Source organism: Paramisgurnus dabryanus, chromosome 6 (assembly GCF_030506205.2).
Source record: "Paramisgurnus dabryanus chromosome 6, PD_genome_1.1, whole genome shotgun sequence".
NCBI classification, from domain to species: Eukaryota; Metazoa; Chordata; class Actinopteri; order Cypriniformes; family Cobitidae; genus Paramisgurnus; species Paramisgurnus dabryanus.
In genome coordinates this window covers 49,349,998-49,374,055 of record NC_133342.1, presented here as the reverse complement: position 1 = coordinate 49,374,055, position 24,058 = coordinate 49,349,998, and the positions used below count along the sequence as shown (strand labels likewise).

The following is a 24,058-nucleotide window of genomic DNA, read 5'->3' as shown; positions in this document are numbered from 1 at the left end:
ATTTTACAGGCATTATTTATGCTATTATAGCAACATTACACACTGACTAGGGTTTAAAAACTGGGATCAGGAAGAACGTGACCTTTAATGGACTACAGTATAAGACATAGTATCACAACTCTCTATCAAGTTTATACATAAAAGGGGCGGTTTCCCGGACAGGGATAAGACTAGTCCTAGACTAAAATAAATGTAATAGCTGTCCAATCTTAAGACAACTTGCACTGACATATCTTAAAATACACCAGTGCCCTTTGTTTTGCCATAAAATGCACACCAGTAATGTTTTACGTAAGGCATGTTTGTTTAAACTAGTTATATGTCCAAATTAAACTAAAACCTAGTCCTGGCTTAAGCTAATCCCTGTCCGGAAAACCACCCCTAAGAGTTCTGATCGGTGAAGGACATAGGAATAAATACATTTGATTGGAGTTGGACTAGACACATTCAACCGCATGTAAATCTGTGCATACAGAAAATTGCTCACTTTAGCGCATTTTCCATTTAAATTGTTAAAAACCACTTAAATGTTCAAGCCTTTGAAACACGTGCAAATTATCAACTTTAAATTTGCGTATTAATCCGCTAATCGCATGCGAGCCGAACCCTGAGTCGTGATTGTACGGATCAAGGATCAACTTCAATCAGTTACCACTAGTTAGTTTTAAAAAACAAACATCTTGATACTTGTTAGCCTACAATATTTACCTCTTATGATTGAGCATTAGAGACTTGGGCTTGAGTAGACTACTTGCTGGTGGCAAGCTTCTCATTTCTCCGATGAGTCAATGACGACCGGAAGTGAACTTCACCGAGTATTACACAGAAATCATGTCAAAGAAGGAAACAAATAACGGTATTAACCGTTTCCCATCATTTTAAATCAACGATTCTGTTCCGGAACAAATATTTTTTGAAAGTTTCTGGTTTCATTTCTGTTTCTTGCAAAACATCAAAAGTTTCTGGCTTTCGTTTTCGTTCCGTGAACCAGTTCAAAGCCTTGCAGTGAAGTAAAACGGATTGATGATTTTTCTATTGAATGGCGAATTTGTAATATTTGACTTTGGTTCATAAAAACAATAAAACTTCTGACTGGCAGCAGGGCAAATTAGTTGGCAGGCTGCCGGGAATGGTCACGTGATCCCGATGATCCAAACCTGGATCAACTTAATTTTTCTCTTACTTGCGGGATCTACAGGGGAAGTGTCAAAGATCGACCGGTCTATCATGATCGACGTGTTGGTGACCACTGCTCATGTGCATCTGTCAGTAAAGCCGGTTCTTTGATTAGTAGTAAAACTAATTTACGTCCCTCATAATTTACTAAGTTACGTCCCTCAGTCAACTCAACCCCATCATGCCAACCATTCTCCGGCCATAATAATTTAGACTCCACCAATATGTGACATCATTCACAGGAAGTTGCATCTTTCAGCTCTCTTCAAAAGCAAGGTGCAGAAGACGGTGAGTGATATCACACTTTTTATTCATTTTTTGAGGTGCATTATAGTCAGGGAGGGTAATGTCAATCTTAACAACTCAACCCCATCACACACAATTAAGATGGAAAATTATGACTTTTCAAAATGTTATTTTAATCCATAAAACTCTAAAATATACTTATTTCATTGGCTGCCATGTGGCCCACTACACCACATTAAGAGCAGTGGCCGTTCTGAGCAAAAAAACCTAAACCCCGTTACACTCAACCCCGTCACATATGTCATTGTTTTAGGGTGGTAAACTTTGTGACAGGGTTGAGTTATTCACATTATAAATCTATGATTTAAATCTAAAAATTTACTTTCAGTAAATATATTATTACCAAAATCATAACTCCTATTTTTGTTATAGATAAAATATTTGATATAATGCGTCTACTTAAACGCTTAAGGCAGTTTCGTGCATGCAGAGATGCTGACCCAGAAATGTATATCGTGCGTTTCTGTGCATGCGCTTCAGACGTCAGTGTCAAGATCGCTTTTGAGTCTTGTCACTCTTGATAACTCGTTTAACATCAATCAGGTCACGAAATTTATTCTCTTAATTATTTTAACATCAAGCAAGTCCTGCAGTCTATTTTCTATCATTTCTGAATGCTTCAAAAACTAAATCAAAATATGTATTTGCTTTAGATTATGGATTTGGGATGGTACACCTCTCAGAAAACGTGATAAAGATCATTTTAGATGTTTAATGACCATTTAGAGCATTGGATTCGTTAGATGAGAGCTTAATGTTCTTATTTTTATAAAAACCTCTAGACAGCGCGGGTCACTTGCTGCGTCTCAATTCATCCACCTGTGGGCTAGACCAAGGGTCAAACAGAAATTTTCTGGCCTCGAGTGGACAATAAAGTTGTGAAGTTTCAATTACTTCCGGGGGCATAACAACAACAATCAAGATGGCTGAGGCGGAGAGAGATGACCGTGATAGACGGGTAAATAAAAACGCACCCTTTTCCATGGAAAGTGGACATATGGGCACATTTCGGAATCTATGAAGTTAATGGGAAACTAGACAAGACTTACGCTGTGTGTAAAATTCTCATCTCAGGTATATAATTGTCATTGTCTTAAAGCTGCTAAGCTTCTGTTTTTGTTGAGAATAGTTGCACTTGACTTTACTACTTGACTGATTAAAAATTTGCCTTGTTGTGTACAGTAGAATTCTGATTCATCGCAATGCATCGTAGAATCGAATTGAATCGTTACCTGGTGAATCGTAATTGAATCGAATTGTGAGGGCAGTGCCAATGCACACCCCTAAAAGCCTGTTTACATTTTCAACAGAACCATCAACCAAAAGTTTTATATATGATTTTCCCTTTAGAAGACCTTGTTCTTTCTCCATTTCTGTTTGCTGCTGGATCATTTGTGACCTGTGCTGGCAAATTGAGTTGGGATGAGCTAAATTTTCAAAAATGTGTTATTTATTTTTTTAAAATTCTAATAAAAAACTTCAAAACAATTGGAACAATTGTTGGAGTCTGACAAAGCATGACAGAACTATACCTGTTTACAGAGAGCAAAAACAATATGAATACATTAAATATATGTTTTTCTTTTATTGTTTAATTGACATTGAGACAGACCGCTTTAAGATCCTGTATGCAAGGGTTTAATATAATGTTACACAACAGATACTTTTCCTCAACAGTTAACCAAACATTCACTACAGATATAACAGATTATAGGTCACACCTGCGTGAATTCTTGTCAAAACAGATATTTTTAAAACTAATTTTGTGTAAGATGTCTGTTTATATCGGGGTTGCGCACTCGTGTGTTTGTGTGCATGCGCTTCAGACGTCTGCGTCAGACATCGCTTTTGAGTCTTGTCACTCTTAATAACTCTTTAAACATCATTCAGGTCCCGAACTTTATCTCTCTTAATAATTATTTTAACATCAAGCAAGTCCTGCAGTCTATTTTCTATAATTTCTGAATGCTTTAAAAACAAAAACAAAAAGTGAAAGACTACGCATCTTTGCTTTAGATTATGGATTTGGGATGGTACACCTCTCAGGAAACGTGCAGATAAAGATCATTTTAGATGTTTAATGACCATTTACAGCATTGGATTCGCTAGACGAGAGCTTAATGTTTTTATTTTTATGAAAACCTCTGACTCATCTAGACAGCGCCGGTCACTTGCTGCGTCTCAATCATCCCGCTGTGGATCAAACAGAAATTGTGTGTTGCGTTAATCGCGCGTTAATAAAATTAGTGCCGTTAAAATGAATTTGCGTATACACATATACACACACATACTCACACACAGAAAATGGCCACTCACTAACTAAATGCTCACCACAGTTTTAAAAATATAATAAGTTAAAGTTAGTATTAAAGTGAAAATGCACTAAAGATTAGGGATGTGCAAAAATATCGATACAGCTAACTATCGTGGGAAAAATTGTATCGGTATTTCGATCTCTACTACTGTGTCTTTTTAATCCCTCTGTGTGCGTCAAACGAGCTCCTCCGCCGCTGCTGTAGTTGTTGCTGTGCAGTTTTCTGTCATATACACTAGGGTTGTGCCGATGGACGATATCATCGAGAGACACCATCGTGATGCCACGCCCCCACTCTGCTGCGAGTCGACACACACTAACTCTCTTCTATAGACTATACACTGAAAAAAGTGCACAACGCATGTCATTACTCTAAAGAAGTTTTTATATTTGATCTAACTCAAAAAAATTACTTTTCTGTCCAGCCATCAGTTTTATGTAAAAAATGTGTTTGATTTAAATTAAAAGTCAGTTCTGTTGGTGTAAAGTAAATACATTTCTGTAAATTAAATTAAAAATATTACTTTCAATTGTCACGTGACTTCTAACGTCATCCGTGGTCGTGCGTGAGGACGTTCAGCTTTCCGCCATCTTGTTATACACTACACCGATGGATGAACTCCGCGTGGCACAACGGGATTCAAGAAAATTGGTAAGTAATTTTAAACATGCGTTTCAGCGTATTATTAACATTATACATGTGTGATTGTACCGTTGTTTTACATACGGTTAGTATTACTTGGTGTACCGGATCGCAATTGATTGAGCATGACGGTTTGGCTCGCATGCGATTCGCGGACTAATGCGCAAATTAAAATAGGAAACGTTTATCATTTGCACGTGTTTTAAAGGTTTGCAAATGTTAACACCAAAGTGATTTTAAGCAATTTCACCACAAAAAGGCGCTAACGTGAGCAGTTTCTATACGCATGCGGTTGAATGTGTCCCTATGCCCTTCAAAGATCAGAACTCTTGATGTGTAAACTTTAGCGACAGTTTTGCTACTTTGTTTCATACTGTAGTCGATTAAAATACATTTGGCCAATAGAGCAATGAGACTGTTTATGATGCATCTCCTTCCGGAAGCGCTGTTTAAAATTCGCGCTCCATCTCTGTGTAATTACGCACTCAAAACTGCACTCATGGAGAGACGAGAAAACATAAAATCTTTCGGTTCTTGACAGGGTCCATACAAACAAAATGAACTCCACAGTATTCTTTTTTAAATAAAAACTTTTGTTTATGTCACAAGATGTAGTGAACATGTAAATGTCTAGCAATTATCTATTATTTGTTCAGGCCAATCATATCCCATCCCTGGAGAGACATCAGCAAACATTGACAAAGACGTTTGCCTTACGCAGACAAGAGATTGTGGAAAACCAACCTACTGTTCAAGAACTGCAAGAAATATTGCAGAGGAGGTGAAAGCATTTATTTTATTATAAAATGTTAAAATGTGACTAATACTGAATTTACCATAGTTTTAACCATGGGATGTAGTGTTTTTGAAAATGTCTTAGATGCTCTAATTATATAATCATTCAATGTTTTGTGTGTATATCTATTTTTACAACTAGTTCTAGAAATAAAATTTTTTCAGAAGTGTATTTTCTGTTTCGCTTCCTTTCAGATTAATGCTGAATTGCGCATCACGGTCTTACCTTGAAAATTAAGACCTCTTTGGACAGACAGAGCTCTCATGTTGTTAGGAGCAAAGGCGGAGTCCTCCATGAAAAACTAAGGACACTATTAAAGTTATGGATCAGGTATTGGTTGCATGTAAACAAAATTGCTTGTGGCAATTAATTTAGTAGTATTTTGGTCTAATATAAACAATACATCTTGAACATTTTGTAGAGTCGGGACATAGACATCAGAAGAGAAAGCCTGCTGAAGTGCCTGATTCATGTACTTTGGTGAAGATGCAAGCTGTCTGATCAAAGAATACCAGGTAATGTTGACAATGCAAACTAATGAAATTTTCTCCAACCATGTTTGCCTTAAAGGAATAGTTCACCTTAAGAAAAAAAAACTGTCATCATTTACTCATCCTCATGTTGTTCTAAATCTGTATGAATTTCTTTTTTCTGATTAACACAAAAGAAGATATTTTGAGAAATGATGGTAAACACACAGCAGATAGTAACCATTAACATCCATAGTAGGAATAATAAAATATGATGGAATTTAATGGGTACAGTCAACTGTGTGCTTACCATCATTTATCAAAATATTTTCTTCATCATTTATCACAATACTTCCAAAATTTGTTTTACTACTATAGAAGTCAATGAACAATGACTGTTACATGAGTTACACGAGTGAGTATGGTGGCACAAAATAAAACGTGGTGATTTTCTAAGCGGATAAAAAGTGAGAACTATATTGTATGGCGGAGGAGCACTTAGTTTGCAGCACTTCGACCTCGGTCGCAGTAACATCATCAGAACTCTCCCTCAAATTCAAAGAAACGGGGACTAGTCAGGAGTGATGGTGTTACTGTGTGCTGTTTGGATCCTAAGGAATGAATGGTGCTAAGCTAAACGCTAACATATGCATGCTACAGCAATTAAAGTATTAGCCCACTTCTGAATTAAACATTCCTCAATTTACTTACGTCCATGTAATCTAAGATGTTCATGACTTTCTTTCTTCAGTAAATAAAAGAAATTAAGGTTTTTGATGAAAACATTCCAGGATTATTCTCTATATATAGTGGACTTCAATTACACCCAAATGGCTGAAGTATTCTTCAGAGAATGTATGCTTTATGTCCCATGCCTTCCCTATTCTACTTATGGAACAAACGCAGCACCAGTTCTGTTTTTTCTGTAAGTAGAATAGGGAAGGTGTAGGACATACAGCATAAGCTCTTTGAAGAATACAGAAAGCGGAAGCAAGGCGATCATTGGTGTCTATAAAGCAAATACAGTTGTATTTATTTCTTTGATAAGACACTTATTCCTTGTATAGTTTAAAGCCCTTTGAAGCTGCACTGAAACTGTCAATTTTTACATTCAGCCATTTGGGCATCATTGAAGTCCACTATATGGAGAATAATCCTGGAATGTTTTCATCAGAAACCTTATTTTATTTTTGACTGAAGAAAGTCATGAACATCTTAGATCAGTGGTTCTTAACGTTATTCCTGGAGGCCCACTGCCCTGCACATTTTGTGTTATTTACACATATTCTTTTGTGTTCTGTGGAAGGAAGTCACACAGGCTGATATTTTGAAGAATGTTGTTTAGAGCCCCCCATTAACCTGCATTGGTTTTGTGTCCATGCGATAAAAAATGAAAATTTTGTCATCACTTACTCTCCTCTTGTAATAAACCGTACACATTTTATTTTTAGGCTGAACACAAATTAAGGTATTTTAATAAAAGTTAGCAACAGACGTTTGGGCTCTACATTGACCTCCATAGTAGGAAAGCAAACAAAATTGTGTAATACATTTTCAGATGAAGGGGTGTTTTCTTCTTCCACAGTCCCTCAATTAGTCTCTGTTCTTGTATGTTTTTAGGCTGACCAGAGGGAAGAAGCGGAGAGGGAATTCAAAAAGACCACCATGGAATTTTTTGTGATCCGTGAAAGTGATGATCTTAATCATGCACTGGACATTTCCATTTTCATTGACGATGTGGAGTACTAAATGAGTTGACCTCTGTTGCATGTGCATGTTTGGACTCATTTGAACTGAACTTAAAATATCCTGATGGACTCAAATATACCTTTTTAAGGCCTTTCAAAAAAATGGACATAGACAGTAAGCAGTTGAGCCGAAGGGTGCAGAACCTCTCTTCAAAACGGCAGGAGTAAATTTGTTTACTTTGACCCAGCTACTGAAGGTACATTTTTTGAGCCTTTTATACAACATTAACTGTAATACTGTTTATTAAACCTGATTTGTTTTATCTTGGTTAAGTTTTATGGTTTATCTATCAACCATATTTTTTCTTCTATCTATCAACCATAACTGATTCTTATGGTGAATTTACATTGTATCCAGTGTGTCTACAAATACTAAAAACTGTTATACAGTATGTGTTTTTATATCAATACTATACACATTGTTGAAATGTTTTATGACAAATTGTTAAGATTATAATGTGTTTACATTGTTAGACAGTGTGTATTTGTACAAAAAATGTGTATTATTACAAAATAAATTGTCAAAAGTTTGATGCTTGAAGTCATTCATCTTAGAAAATTACACATTTACTGAAAGTAAATAAATTTCTTTATATTAAATTAATATTTTTAATTTTTATTTTTTGGTTGGATATTTGGTTACATGTAAAGTAAAATAATTAGGTTAATGCATTAAGACAAAGTATAATTTGACATTTCATTAAACTTAAAAATGTATTTGATTCAAAGATACTTTTTTGCTTTGGCTAAGTAATGGATAGTTCATTCTTTTCAAAGTAAAAATTTTAGGTTGATTAAAAGTAAAGTAATTAGATGTAACAAGTTGACGCAATTTTTTTACTTTGATCCAATGAAACACTTTTTTCAGTGTTGGTAACCTAAAATCTTTGCTGGAATTGCTCTATAAATTAAATTTAAAATATAACTAATGCACATATGCTATTTTAAATACTGTAGTCTATGCCTGAGACGTGTTAGTCTGTGAAAATATCCTGTCAGGCATTTGATCTTGACATTGCTAGAATCTTGTCTTTTTACATGTTGTACATTTAACCTAAAATATTTAATTTTATACAAGAAAACAGCCCATATTAATAATGTATTAGTAGCCTATTGTAGTGTCTCGGGAGATCGTGCTCATTGTTACATAGCTATGTGGCTATACTGCACTGAAGGTGCAGTTTAAAATATAAACCCTGAATTCAGCGAACGCCAAGAACAAGAAAACGGGAACAACACTCCGACCGAAACGCGGGATTTACATACAAAGACCATGTTTCAATTTCGATGTTTCTGGCCAGAAATACCAACTTGTTCACTTTGTCTGGTTTTAATAAACTGCGGATTGAAGTGCTGGCTGCTCCCCGCAGTGCCAAAGACCCGCTCAGACGGAGTACTGGTGGCACATATGCACAGATATTTACGTGCAGCCTATTGGAAAGCGCGGAGGAGTCGTTGGGTTAGTAAAATAACGAATTCATAGCTTTTAAATAGAAAAAAAATACGTAAAGAGACTAAAAAGTGCTTAAAAGTGCACAACTCTTCTTAGGTGGAATAAAGCTACTTTTTCCCCTTATGTGCAACCTATATGAAAGAGTCATTAATTGGGATAGTAAAATAATAAAATTATAGCTTTTAAGTACAAAATAGTATTTATGTAAAAATATTAAAATAAAAAGTGCACATCTCTTCTTAAGTGAAAGTAATAAAGTAATATAACGAATAATTATATAGCCTAGTAACAAATAATAACGAAAAATTAAAATACCCCCCGCCCAACGATATCATTGTCCATCGCGATGGTTTAACGTAACGGTCGTCAACTGCCAATTTAGGGGACATCGCCCAATAGGGGTGTTACGGTTCTCCAAATCCTCGATTCGATTACATTTTCGATTCTACGGCCACGGTTCGATTCTCAATTTTACTTTTTTTTGAAATACAAAAAAATGCCAGTATTATATATTATTATTATTATTATTATTATAGTTTTACATTATCATGCACATTGCGTGCTTTTCCTCGTATGAGGGCTTCACTTTACGCGAGAGAGCTTGAAAAGTGAGGATTCCTTCTTGCACGCACATGGACTTAATTTGCGCGTCTTGGACTCCTAGCATCTAAAATAAATCCAGCGCGTCATAAGCAGCTGCGAGAGTTTTTTTCCCCCGCTTGGCAAGCCGACCGGACGTGACATGGGGGCGTGGCAGCATCTACGATCCCATTTTTTAATTCGAAGTTCGAGGTTGTGACTTAATTTTGCTCTCTGTTTCTCTGTGAATTGGGTGCGACATGAAGCGAGTTCAGCGTCACGTTTCTGAACTTGAGCAGAGTTGTATGCAGAAGAGGTTTTCACGGAGGACCGGGTCCGATTATCACTGTGTGTAAAACCCGAGTCGATCGGAAAACACCTGTTATCAGAGTCAGTCAGCACTAATGCTCACGTGCAGTTTCAATCTACGTTCTTCCGTTTCTATGGTGATAACAACTGGCTTGTTTTGAAAGTCACGACCACGCGCTGCACTTTCTTCCTCCCTCCCTTTGTTTAATAAGATTATTATCACTGAACCATCTTTTTATATCTAAAATGTTTGCTCAAAGATCACAGAGATCGTAGCAAAAAAGCATTGTGAATGTCAAGCCCATTGCACGAGCAAAGCTCAAGCTGACTCTAGATATAAAAAATGCAAAGCTGTAATGTAAAGTCACCAGTCACTGGGACAGCAAGTAAACTTTGAATCTAAAATAAGTGGATTAAGCTCTTTTAATCTGCAAGAGAGGAATTAAAAAATAGGCACTTTTATTGCTTCTGCTTTTATCTAATAAAAGGAAAGAAAACTACATAAACCATTATGACACACCAGTCACATTTATAATCTCTAGACCTGCACTTTCTATCATTAATATACTACACATATTATTGTATTCAATAGAGTTTTATAAAAGGGGTCATCTACACAAGTCTTGCTTCATATGTCAGTGCAAAAACAGTAAAGTGTTTTTGTGGTGCTTTGACAAAAATTGTCAGCTTTGTTCATTTATGTTGGATTTATTAAATATAATGTGAAATTATTATAAATGAATGCAGCCAGATGGAAGGCCCTGGATAAGTTGCAGGAGGTGTAAAGCTAGAAGAAGTGCTAGATAGTTCAATAAGAGTTTTGTTCTAAAATAAAAAATTAAATAGAATATTCCAAATGAATGTCGGCGTATTTTGATTTTCGAATTTCATTTTACTCTATATGCCTATAGGGGATGGCCGGGGATGACAGGGGTCGGGGGCAATGTAGCCTAAGTATCTGGATTTTTGCCAGGGAGCGAGGGCTTCAATAACCCTTCTCTTTTTTGAACATGCATGTGTTTGCATCCCTGTTTGATTTAAAGGTAGGGTAACACATTTTGAAAAATGCTAACGGTAGCCACCTAGCAATGGAATCCCGATCCCACCCTCAAGTCAAATCGCCATCCAAAGTCACGCCTTTTTCCAAACACATGAACACGCACAGATCAGACGGTCACGTCTCATGTCTCATTCACCAGTGAGAAAACTTTGCAGTACAAAGTGAATAACAATTCCAAAATAACCAACATAAACAACTGGTTTACATCAGAATTAGTTTAAGCACACGTTCGATTGTGTAGACGTAGTAACTATATCGTAGGCTTGCCGCGATAGTCGGTGAAACGGTGATAACCGGTGCTTTAGCCTCTCACCGGTTATATCACTTGCCCACCGCGACACCGTCTTTCACCGTCGTTTTGATATTTTCGTGTAATTAAATCATTTAGTTTTGTTAGAGAGACAAACACTTACAACTGAATGTGTTTGTTGTCTGAATTCAGCGGAGCTGAACACACGTCACGTCACAGAGCGGCCGCAGGTGTCAGATTTCATTTATTTCTGTCAGAGTTTGCAAGGTGAGCTGACTGACCAGATGATGACAGAAGCTGCGTGCTTACTCGTTTTTATTATAATATACATATATGACGTTTAATATAAGCGAGATCGTTTTGTTGTTGTGTTTTTCATCAAGAAAAATATTAAACCCATCATTCAAGCAGCGCTTTTATGGAGAAGTAGCCGGTTGCTCTGCTTGGGACTGGCGGGTTCTTTGAGAATTACCTGCGCACATTGACTCAAGCACTTAAGTAAACCAGCTGTTGCACTCGAATTGCACGCAAATTCATAGGCGATTTAACGCAGCTTACGCAAGCGCTGCATTTAAACAGTTGCGTAATTCAAAAGTGAAAGTAAAATGTGCACGTCTGCATGCGCTTTTATAAGCCCCTCCCACTCGGTGACACCGGGATCACCGAGTTTGTGACGTGCCGATTAACCGGTGGGAAAATTACGTCACCGCGGCAACCCTACTATATCGTTATGCTAATCCGGAAAACGAACACAAATTTCATAAGCAACACAACGTTTCATCAAAGTAGAATATCTGAATCCATCTCAATACAAACATATCGCGTACCTACCTTACCAAAATAACCAGTGCAACGACCCTTTCAGACCCTTTGCCTCCTGTAGCTGTTTGCATCTCGCGGTAAAGCAGTAAAGTTACTGATGTTAATTTCGGTTTTTGCTCTTGCTGATCCAGGCAGTTTTTGCTGTTGTTGTTATAAAAGATGCATTTAGTTTTGTTGCTCCTGTGTAGGTTGTCAATTCAGCAGAAAAGTTTGCTGTTCTCGCTGTTTACAGACAGGAGATGAACGCACGTGAACGCGCCGATGATGTATGGTGTCTGCGTGGACTCGCTGCGCGGTGGGAATTCAAATTACGCTTACGTATGAGGGACATAAAAGGAAACGTCCGTTCGGACCGAAATCTATGATTTGTTGAACATGTTTTGGTCCTACGCCTTTCACAGATGACATAAATTTTTACAAATACATTTAAACAACTTAACACAGTGATTGCTATCAGAATGTGAGGAGACTTTTAACAAGCATAACTAAAAATGTTTCAAGATCAAATCTGTTACCCTACCTTTAATACGTAGTATAAATAAAGAGTGGTGGATCCAATAATTGAGAACGCAACACAGTCCCAGGTCACAGTCTTTTACCCATTCCACATTGAAAAAATAAATGAACACAAGTTCAAGGATTTTGTTTTTCTTTGCTGGTAGGGACGTGAAATGGGTATTAATTTTTTATATAAATGGTCTTAAAAAGGTCTTAAAAGACTTGAAGAAACCTGTAGGAACCGTCGCTTTCAAAGCCAAGGTGTGGAAGCACTTTGGCTTAAAAAAATGTAAAAACAAAAAATCAGCTCTATTATTATTATATATTTTTTTTTAAGTAGTATTGCAATGTATCGCAGCATGCAACGTATTGTATTGTATTGTATTGTATCGTGATACATTGTATTATACATAGTACTATCGTGAGGCCCTTGCCAATATCCAGCCCTACTACAGATAAAAAAAGATAAGTCTTTATAGACAGAATCTTGTTTTTAAATCAGTTATTTATTTTGCAGGCTATTGAAGATATAGTATGCATTGTATTTTGTATTTATGGATACGCAAGCAAAACGAACAAGTATAAATATACACAAAACAGACAGGGAAAATACCGGTTTATAAGATCTTTATATAAGGATAAGTCTTGTCACTTAGGGATGTTAACCGATGACCGTTTGACCGATGGTTGACCGTATCAACGTTAACCGGTCAAAGTTGTCGGTTGTCGGTTAAAAAAAGGGATCTGTAAATTAGGCTATTATAGACAGTGGACTAAACCCTACTACAGTTAGTCATCTCTTACTTTCCAAGATCTTTTTGTGTGAAGTGAACAAATCCCTCACACTCAGTTTTTCATAACTGGTCTGTTTGTACTTTATAAACCAATAAAAAAACATTTGGCGCAAGGTCACTGCTTTTGGTTTCGCATGTTCACAAGGTTTGCGAAAAGTAAATGCTACAGGCTATTTTTTGATAAATTCCTTTATTCGAATAGTAAATAAAATACAGTAATACAATAATTAAAATTAAAGTCTCTCCTGGTTGTGTTCCAAATTATTAACATTTATGTCTTTTAGGCTAACAGTAAAGTGCAGAGTAAGTTTTGTTTCTGTATATCCTCAGCCATGATTTTTACCACTTTATTAAGTTTTGCTTTGTAGAAAGCATTTCTTTGAAGTGAATTTCGTTTTGTATAAATTGTATCTTAATTTTAATAAATGTTTAATCAACCAAATGCATGTATTTATTAAATAAAAAGCAAATATAGCAGAGTATATAATTACCGGTCCGTGCATGAAGGCGCTGGCACTGCGCGTTCACTTGCATTGCATTGTTAATTAGAACGCACCTCATCATAAATAAATAAAACTCAGCGTAGGCCTATATGCCTCATACAAGCATTAAATATCTTTGCTGAATTTGTTCTAGAACAAAAACAGTGCGAGACCTGCTTTGGCCGGTGCTTTTACACATTCTGAAGGTGCCCGTTTAATCCATTGGTTTTATCGTGTTGCAGTCTATTAGGCAACATTCCGCATAAGATGGGTTTAGATTTGGAAATACATTACATCTATATTTCAGTGGTAACAGAAAAGGTGATGATGATCATCCTATGTCTTTAATATTACTACCCCAAACTAAAGCGCAGTCTCTCTTCTGAGCTGTCATTTTATTAAATGAGCCGCGGCAATTTTCAAATGAGCTTCACAAACGCCTTTATTTTCAAGTTCAACGCGATCACCTAGTACCTAAACTATTTCGAAACTAAGCACGGCGCCGTTTGCGGGACTCATGTTTCGCGCTGTAGGGGATTTAAAAAGTATTGTGAGGTCTGTATGTGTGTGAGCCGGAGGCAGAGCGCAGAGAGATGCGAGTTGCGAAATTGCAGGCGCGGCTCGAAATGGCTGTTTATTTTAAATAGCATAGCATATTTTAAACTAATAGTTAACCGGTTTCAACCGGCCAATGAGGCTCGGTGGCCGGTCAAGAAAATTTTTCGTTTTCGCCATCCCTATTGTCACTCTTTACTTTCTTAGACTTGCACCTTTACCGTTGCATCTCTTTCTCGTCTTTCTAAACAAAGATGTGTGTACTATGAGCAAACGTCACGTCAAACTACATCGCTCCTGCTGCTCACGTGTCATTGATATAAACGCAAGTTTTGTCTCAGTTTGCTTAAAGTTCAAAAAACTTTATAACAATTAACAGCGTTATGTGCTGGAACTCCTTTCTTTATTTGGCGGCACAGTTTCTTGTGCACGGTTCGAGAAACTTCTGCATGCCAAGATTTAGCTGCATGAGCACAGAGAGAGCGAGCGTACAAGTGAGAGAGAGAGACATGCACCTCACTGGTGCTTATTATGAAATTTCAGAAATTTGTTGGTGGATTATTTCCCATTTCTCTCACACTCATTCTAACATGCAAGAATGCCAAGTTGACCACGCGCACTTAATTACATGAGGTAAGTTACCATCAGTGTTGGGAACGTTACTTTAAAAAAGTAATACGTTATAGTTACTTATTACTTCTCACAAATAGTAAATGAGTTAGTAACTGCGTTACATCATTATAAAAGTAACTAATTACCAGGGAAAGTAATTACTGCGTTACTTAAAAAATTTATAATATTTCAAATAACTTGGATGCCCCTTAAAATTAAATATGTTAAATGAATAAAATGGATACTAAAGATAAACCAGTAATTTTGTGGAAGCATGTGATGTGAGGTGCTTTATTAGATCAGAATTACTTGCCACAGACGTGGAGAGACTTTTTCTTCCTGGGCATAATTTGCACATTACACAAACATTCATGCCTTTCACATCAACAATGGAAAACTAATGCTTATTACACTTCGTGTTTGCGACCGCTACCTTTAAGCTCATTGTATTTGCCATCGCCCTGTCGCTGGTGTATTCTGAGTGATTGCTGCGCGATGACTGGGCTGCCTGTCAGTGCTTTGTTTGAGATGGGGCACAGCAGCCGCTGCTCGTTGAGAAGAGAGAACGACGCGTGTTTTCATGTCTACAACTACAAAGTCTCCAACCATGCCAGAAAAGATCGCTAGATTCGTCCTTGTTGCTTTTTTGAAATTAAGTCGCTAAAGTGATAGAAAGTTGCTAAATCTAGCGACTAAGTGACCAAGTTGCTCAGACTTTTTTACACTGCTCGGAGTCAGACTGTGCATGCTTGCCTTGTGCGTGAACTCTGCCTCTGGTTGGCTAACGCTGGAAGTTAAGCCAATCATCATCAGCTATGTGGTTGTCCCACCCCCTCTAACACGCACACCCAATCATCATCAGTTATGTTTCTCCCAACACACACACACAAGAGAAAAACAGTGTCTGGCTGAGAGAGCGAGTAGGGATGCTCATATTAGTTAATTTTCCCGACCGACAACCGTAGCTTCTAAACCGAACATTAACCGTTAACTTATAAGATTTTAATATGAAATTGTCATTGAGTAAAAATACAGTTGACGGTTGTCTGTGAACTAGTAAAAACAAAACATTTAACAGCAGCGACAGATCAACAACAGCACCAGGATTCATACATCAGATCAGATTGAATTGATCATATCAGATATTCACGCAACATTACCTTATTAAAAAGCACGCGATCGGTCCAGAGGATTAATATCCAAAAAGGGCAGATTGTCTCCGTTTCATCTACCACAGTGGTCATTTCTAAAGCAGGACGCTTTTCAGAAAGTTTTGCTTTTGCGTCGTCTTTCTCCGTTTGTGCAAAAAGAGAGATGTTTTAGGTCAGGGTCAGAGGCCATCAGCGAACGTCTGTCCGGATGTGCGCAAGACGGACCGCGTCATCTTGCACGGATACGCGCGCGTCTCCGTTCAGCCTCCAAACACGCATACAAATGATTTCTCATACAAATGATTACTTTATCAGACCGTCAGGGCAGCAATAATTTGTATCATTTACAGGACATTCACAAATTACAGATAGAAAAGTGGCGAAATGTCTGTCGGCTCATGACAACACGTCATATTAACAAATATTTTTTATTTTAACTGATAATGTTAATCGGTCATAAATTCTTACCTTCGGTTAACGGTTAAACGGTCAATATGAACATCACTAAGAGCGAGCATACACTGATGAACCTGTGGGCGGGGCTACAAAAGGTGGGGATCAAAATCTCTATGAAGCAGTGTTGCCAGGTTTGCGGTTTTCCCGCACAATTGGGCTATTTTGAAAATACAGTTGCGGGAAAATTTTCGGAGCCGCAGGTTGCGGTTTTTTGGGCTAGTTTTATAATGTGCCGCAGCCATAAAAATGTTTATCTGTAGACTTATAAAATAAACGTTCTTTATTTTCCTAATGTGTTTAATTAATTATTAAGAAATACCTGTCAACCAAGGACAGCTCCAGCATCAGGAAGTCAGTGGAAAAGTGAGTGGAGGGGCACGTTTTGCTCTTAATATCACGTTAGAAACAAGAAATTACCTTACGTAAGAAGTTACGTCGATACTGAGAGGATATTTACACACTATGTGAACCCATCTTTGTATGATATTTTCAAGTTAAATAGAAATTTTTAACAATCTGAACTTTGGCGGAATTCCGCGCCGCGTTAACCAATCAGGAGCTTGCTGTATTAGTGACGTGATTACAGGAAGCGAGCGGAGTGGTGTAATCTCCGCGGAGTCGCAGAAGCCCCTCCCATGACGCGGATTTCCGCATGAATTTCTCGAATGACTAGATTTTCACCCGCGGCTTTCACGCGAGAATGAAGCGAGTGAACTCAAATGTTCAAGCGTCCAACTACGCGCGAATAGCGCGTTTTTGCCGCCTCTTCCGCGGCTGGTGTGAACCCACAGTAAGGGTTTTTAGGGCCCTGGAGAAGTTTTGACCTGCCCTGACATTTGTGCTTTTTTCAGTTGCTTAAAAACATAATAATGGCAAAAGTCTTATAACACTGCATTCAGCACAAACTGGGCTACTATATTATATGATTAACATGTATGTACATGTTTGTATTTTTGAGAGAAAAATGTTTATGCATGGTTTTTGAAAAAGAAAAAAAATTAAGTGACTGATATAACTCCACAAAACCCATACTAAACATGTTTTCCCAAGACTTTTCAAAACAGGATCTAGTAGTCTAGAGTTTTTTCTTTAAAATGATGTGAAAATCATTCTGCTTACTCCTTCACATAACACAATATATTGATTTACAATTTCAAAGTCACTCTTTGGTTAGGAAGGCAATATGCAAGGAGGCTGGAAGCTCTTGAATAATCTGTGATTGACAGCTGAAGAACAAAACAATTGCGTAATGAGCTGCATAATGAGCCTTTAGGCAGGAATGTGAAGACGCCATTATTGTTACGTGTTTGTTTGTAAAAGCAACACAAAAGAAATGCCTTCACATGCATGATCCTGTGTTAAATAAACTTACTGTGCAGAGATATACGCGAATAAACTGGGTTTTAGATGTGTTTAGATGCATCTTAATACAAAGTGGGTCAAATATGAGGCATTGTGTGTTTGTGTTTGTGTGTGAGTTTGGCCGTTGATCGCATCTGACGGAAGCACAAAGAAAACATAAGCGCATGGAGATAACTTATTTACTAGGCGAGAGTAACCAAGTAGATGTGATGTTTGCAATCGTCTTTTATAAGAATACCAAAAAGCATTTGGACATCGCGTCACACAGATGAACAGACACACTTCCATCTTTTATAAAAATACCACAAAGCGTGTCAAATATGAGTCATCGTGTGTTTGTGTGTGAGTTTGGACATCGATCCCATCACACTGACGAAGCACACACTCGCGTCTGTCTGGAGATTTAGGTGCGAGTAAACAGTTAAGTGATGTGTGAATCGCATCTTTTATAATGATACAACAAAGCGCTTCAAATATGAGGCATTGTGCATTTGGACGTCGATCGAGTCACACTCGCGTCTGGAGATAACTTTAGTTACAGTCACGAGTAAACAAGTAGATGTCAAGTTTCCAGCACTCGGATTAAAACTCAACACAGCAGTGAATGGCGCCAGAGACGGAATGTCCATTGACTGTGGGGTTGACTAATGAATATGGATGATCTCTGCTCTTCTCTTCAATGGAGCGGGGCGTGGCTCATTATAGATAATGAAGCAACAGAAGAAAGACGGTACATCTCTCTCTTCTAATACAGTTAACAACGAATTACAATATTTGTTTTCGATTTCACTTACATCATTTAAAAGCAGACATTCGAAGCATTATGTAGACATTTATCTTTTGTTTGTATGACAAGTATTCGTTAAGTTACAGTTCATTTTTCTGACGTGTTTCTGTAAAAACTTCACTGAGGGAGAGAGAACAAAACGCGCATCATGTTTATTTTCTTAATTTTTCGAAAAGCACAACATTCTGTTTTTATTGGGAGTGGACAGAAAAAAACTAGACACTTTAACATTTTAAATGATGTATGAATCATATCTGTATGTCCAAAATCAGCAGAGTTATCTAAGTCTCTTTGGGGAGTGATTGAAAAATAAAGAGTTTGCGGCGCCCGCGCCGCAGCCGACCCCAGAGTGTTAAGATAATCTTAAGAATTACTAATGCCTGGCTCACACTACAGGATTTTTTAAATCCTGGCAGATTATGAAATCTGGTTGCAGCACACACATAAGGAGAATCTTGTCAGATATTCTTCTCTCAAATCTTTAACATGCTCACACTACAGGAATTTAAAATACTAGTGCATCACACACTAAAGGATATTATTAGGATTATCTTGCCAGAGCAAGCACTTCACGTCACCTCAGGAGAAGAGAATGTAAAGGAATGAAGATTATGATACATTTATTATGATTTCTTTTTAAATATTTACAAAGTAGCAGCTTTCATTTTGAAACCTAGGCGATTTCTCCTCCTCAGCTCTTGTTTATGGCAATGATCATGAAATGGTTTAAGGATGTGTTATGCAGGCAGTGTTTGAATGCATACTGTAGATGTGTGCACAATCTAGCACCAACTCAGGTCTAGTCCTTATGCAAGATTTATTTAAATTTAAACATCTATTTAAAAACATATTTTAAATATAATTGGCTAGCCTATAAATCACTTTTTTTTGCACATTTAGGAGTTACTATTAAGTGATGTATGCTATTTCTATCAATGCTCTGTTTTCCTGTTTCTTCCTAACAGGAATATTATTGTAGGTTTATAAGCATTGCAGCTAAATGACTTATGCTTGGTTAAACTCTATTTTGCACTGTTGTTTGCATTATTTAATTCCACTGTATATATACTGCTCTGCAGTGATATTATTTTTAGCTATATACTATGTAAATTCTATTTTTCTTGTTTATTCTTCTGAGGCTACTGGTCTTTGAGAGCTTCTTAACAAATTTCATTATAGTTTTATTATGACAGTAAAGTTTCTATTTTATTCTAATCTATTCTATCTTGCAGTGTAATGTCTAGTGTTAAATTCAGTATTTACATTACCAATGGTTCTGGACAAATATGTAATTTAATGTGAAACGTTGTAAGTCTGGATATGAGGCGCATCAGATTCACAAGTGTGCGGTGTTTCAGCAATCAGTTTCTGTGCGTTTGTGGAGCACGTCACAAAAAAGAACTGAAAATCGTCATATCAATTTAAATTCGTTTTGTTAATATGCCAATTATTTAAGTGCAACATATTTCGTGTATGCCTATTTATTTTATTAAATTTCCTCTATACACAGAATAGCTGCAGGTGCGTGATGTGACTGACCATCATCATGTTCTGTTGTTTTTAAGATATTTTAGATAATGTTTATAAAAGAGTGAACAACGTGAATCAAGCGAGGAATTAATTTCGATATTTTAAATCGCCTGTCTGCCCCAACGAGCTGCAGTTGTGGCGGAATGAAAGTAGAATGAAACATTAACTTCCACAAACTATTTCTCCGGCTGCGCTGTCTACCCGTACTGCAGCTTGTTTCGCGGTCCCGAAAGCTGTCAATCATCTCCGTCTCTCATTGATTATTGTGAAAGTACTGACGTAATTATGCGGATTTAAAATCCTAAATATCAAACATGTTTGATAAGATCGGGGCGGCCCCGATTTGCTTGAGAGCATATCGCAAGGTGTAAGTTTAGACTTTTAAACGTCTCACATTACAGGATAATCTGGGCCGAACTTCGGAGCCGATCAAGGTCCATTGCCCGATTTTCCCTCGGATTCTCGGGAGGGGAAAATCTGGGTAAATTCGGCCCGATTATCCTGTGGTGTGAGCCAGGCATAAAGTAGAATTTTTTTTGTTTAGAACAGAATAGTGTGTGAAAATAGAGCACTTTAAGTACATTAAGAAAATGTTCATCTGCATGGAAAGTACATTGAAAGCAATAGTAAGAGTTTATTTTAGAGCCTTTGTTGTAATCCCGGAGTTTTCAACTGTGATTGGACAAAGGTAAAAATTGGGCTAGTTTTCATTCCTTTTGGGTGGGTTTTAAGTTGTCATTGGGCTGGAAATTTTTCTTGGACCTGGCAACCCTGCTATGAAGTCACACACTGGCACATTGATGAACCACTGTTTTCTTGGCGCCAAAAAACTGTTATATTTCATTAACGAGGACGTTTTTAGTTCTGAAGCTTGCAGGATGTTCATTATATGATGACCTCTTGTATAACAAAATTTCAAGTTAAAATTGATTCTTTGATTCACCGCTCCTTTAATTCATACAATGTTTTGGAGCTCTATGTTATTGTTAACATCTAGTTTTGAACTAATTCAGTGCATTCAATTTAGAGAAAACAATTACGTGAATGCGTGAGACTGAGAGCTGCTTGTAACCGAAAATGCTTAATGTGCGATGATGATGATTAAAGCGTGTTGTGTTAATATTCTGGACCTGCTTGCCTGTAACCTTAGCTGTTATGCTTATTAATATCTGACTTCAGCCTTGTAATATCGCTCTCTTATCGTATAAACCAAATTAAGTATGTTTGTTCTCTTACCAGCAAAACCAAGTCCGTCATCTTTCTGGACCTCTTTTTCATCTTGTACTCGACGCCACAGAGGTGACAGCACCTTGGACATAAAGCACTGCACGACACTCACCATTATTATGATTTCAGCGTCTGCAAAAAGAAAACGTCTATTTATTGCAAGACTGCGGTTTCATACTCCATTGTCCTTGGCTATTTAGTTATTATAACTTCATAAAAGTACTATAAACTTTCAGATAATCAACAAAAAGACCTGAAAACATTTGTTTTAAAAGCTCTTATTGATAAAAGACATACCTGTCTCAAAACCGAGACACCGACAGCACGTGTTGCCTATAGACGTTTGATAATATGCTTGTTCGACGTGAAGCGGCGCCGCAAGAACCGACAAACGGATGACGTCAAAAATCCGCGAATCGCTCTCGCGGTACTTTGACGTCATCCGGCTGTTAATTCTTGCAGCGCCACATGAAGTCGAATAAGCCGACAAATACATGATTAAAAGTCAACTGCTGATGTAAAAGCTCAATCTGGAAGCCATAGTAAAAATTAGTTATTTATGGAAAAAACATTATGAAATGAAACATATGCCAATAAATACAATTATAAACTTGGTTAAAAAATTCATTTTATTCAGCGTTTGTTTATCCAAAGCTGCTTTACATAAAAAATTGAAACAAAGAAAACACAGAAAAGCAACAACAAATGCATGGCGGTTTTTAAACATAGTTTAGAAGCTAGAATTAGAGAGTTATTCAAATGTATTTATTTAACCAAATAAGTCCCAAATGCAACAAGAAATACTCAATATCTTTGATTGAGTACATGGAGGTATTTTTTTTTTCTTAAATTATGTATTTAGGCAATAATATTGTAGGAGCCAAAATGTGTTATTCACTTTGACCATTGTGTGGCACTGTGACCATTTACATTTTGCATAAAGGAGCTGTCTCTTTAGTACCGCTTGCCGCTGATTGGGCCGACATTTCTGACACACCCACCAAACAAGAGAAAACGTATCTAAAACTTGTTGCACACCGTTTCCAGGAAACATGTCTGTAGCAAAACGTTGCGCACCGGTGTGAGCTTGAATGTCCCCATTGTGGATGCGGTCCATACAAACGCGAATGTACGGACTGTCTAAGCGCTCGTTCAGTACCTACTCAGTAAGTATGCGATTTCGGATTCAGCCGGTGTGCAACGGTGTTCAACAGGTTTTAGATGCGTTTTCTCTTGTTTGGTGGGTGTGTCAGAAATGTCGGCCCAATCAGCGGCAAGATGTATATAAACCACACGGTAGTAAAGAGACTCAATGGGTTCAAGTTGACAATGTTGCCTTTCATTCTGGACGGCAAGGTCAGTAACTGTAACATCGAGGGTATTTTACAGTATTCAACACACATTTATAACGATTTCATCAGGCTTCAGAAACATTTAAAAAAGAACACAAAGAATGGCCTCTCAGCTACTGTAGTTGCAACTCTTGCGTCATCACAACAGGGTGTTCAACACATCACCGTTTCTGTTTATTAGGGTGACCATACGTGCCATTCTTCCCGGACGCATCCCGTCCAGGATTTTGGTGCGTCTTCCGGAAGTCGTATTTGTTGACCGCATATGCCATTCAGTTAAAAAAATAAGATATACAATCATAGTTTCATTCTTACCTTAAAATGTAATACGACTTTCGGAAGACGAACACAAAATCCTGGACGGGATGCGTCCGGGAAGAATAGCACGTATGGTCACCCTATGTTTATTAAACGTTGTGCAACTTTTGTCGGGGCTGAAAGCAGCCCAGGTGTTTTGACCCGGAAGGGCAAAAGGTTTTTGACCGCAACATTGCGAATGATGGTGTATGTTTGCCTCGTATAGGGTGACCATACGTGCCCTTCCGGAAGACACACCGAAATCCTGGACGCATCGGGAAGATGGGCACGTATGGTCACCCTAGCCTCGTATTTATATTTAATACTAAATTGGATATTATGTGTTGGTGTTATGTGGAGCAATTAAACAACGTATAATGATGCAACAGAAGAATGGACTTATAATGAGAGATAAACAACAATACCATCAACGCAAGAATGCACGTCAATCTAATTATTCCGGGATCAAATAATCAAGTAGCTTAAAATAATACATTTAGCTCCTACAATTTAAAGTCAAAATCCTGGCTCAAGGGGCTGATCACTTCACCCAATTCATGACCTAGGGAGCTAGGGAACCGATGGAAACACGAAAAATCTTTGAAACAAATTTTTGTGCAGCTTAATGTGTGAAGCTCCGTTGCAAGCTTTTTCCAGTAACAGATATGTTATGTCTTCATGTAAGAAAGCAGGCACAGAAGTATATTTCTCATAGACATTTTAATAATAACTAATAACTGTAAGGAACAAGTATTATCACATGTGTACACAAGCACAACATTCTCTCTTCTTCTACTTCACTCTCTTTCTCTCATGTAAATCTCTATCAAGAAGCTTGAATGGCATCTAGTGGTGCATTAACGTAAGGACATCACATATTCCCCTCTTAGTGAAATGAATGCTTTCTACAACTAACAATAGGCATGAAACAGAATTAAAGAACATAAAATCTGTAATGTATCAACAATTTCAATTTATATAGTTTATACTAAACTGACATGAAATGGATGCAAAGCAGCAATTATGATA

General features: G+C 37.4%; 1 protein-coding gene across 1 annotated transcript in view; it reads right to left on the bottom strand.

Annotated features, from left to right (window-relative positions):
• Nucleotides 1-21,513, bottom strand: part of mov10l1 (Mov10 like RNA helicase 1) — a 308,056-nt gene extending 286,543 nt beyond the window's left edge. Inside the window, exon 1 of the mRNA XM_065272934.2 lies at nt 21,390-21,513. Within this exon, the coding sequence (XP_065129006.1) occupies nt 21,390-21,495 (106 nt within the window). The 5' untranslated portion in view covers nt 21,496-21,513. The remainder of the gene's footprint in view (nt 1-21,389) is intronic.
• Between the last annotated feature and the right edge of the window lie 2,545 nt (nt 21,514-24,058).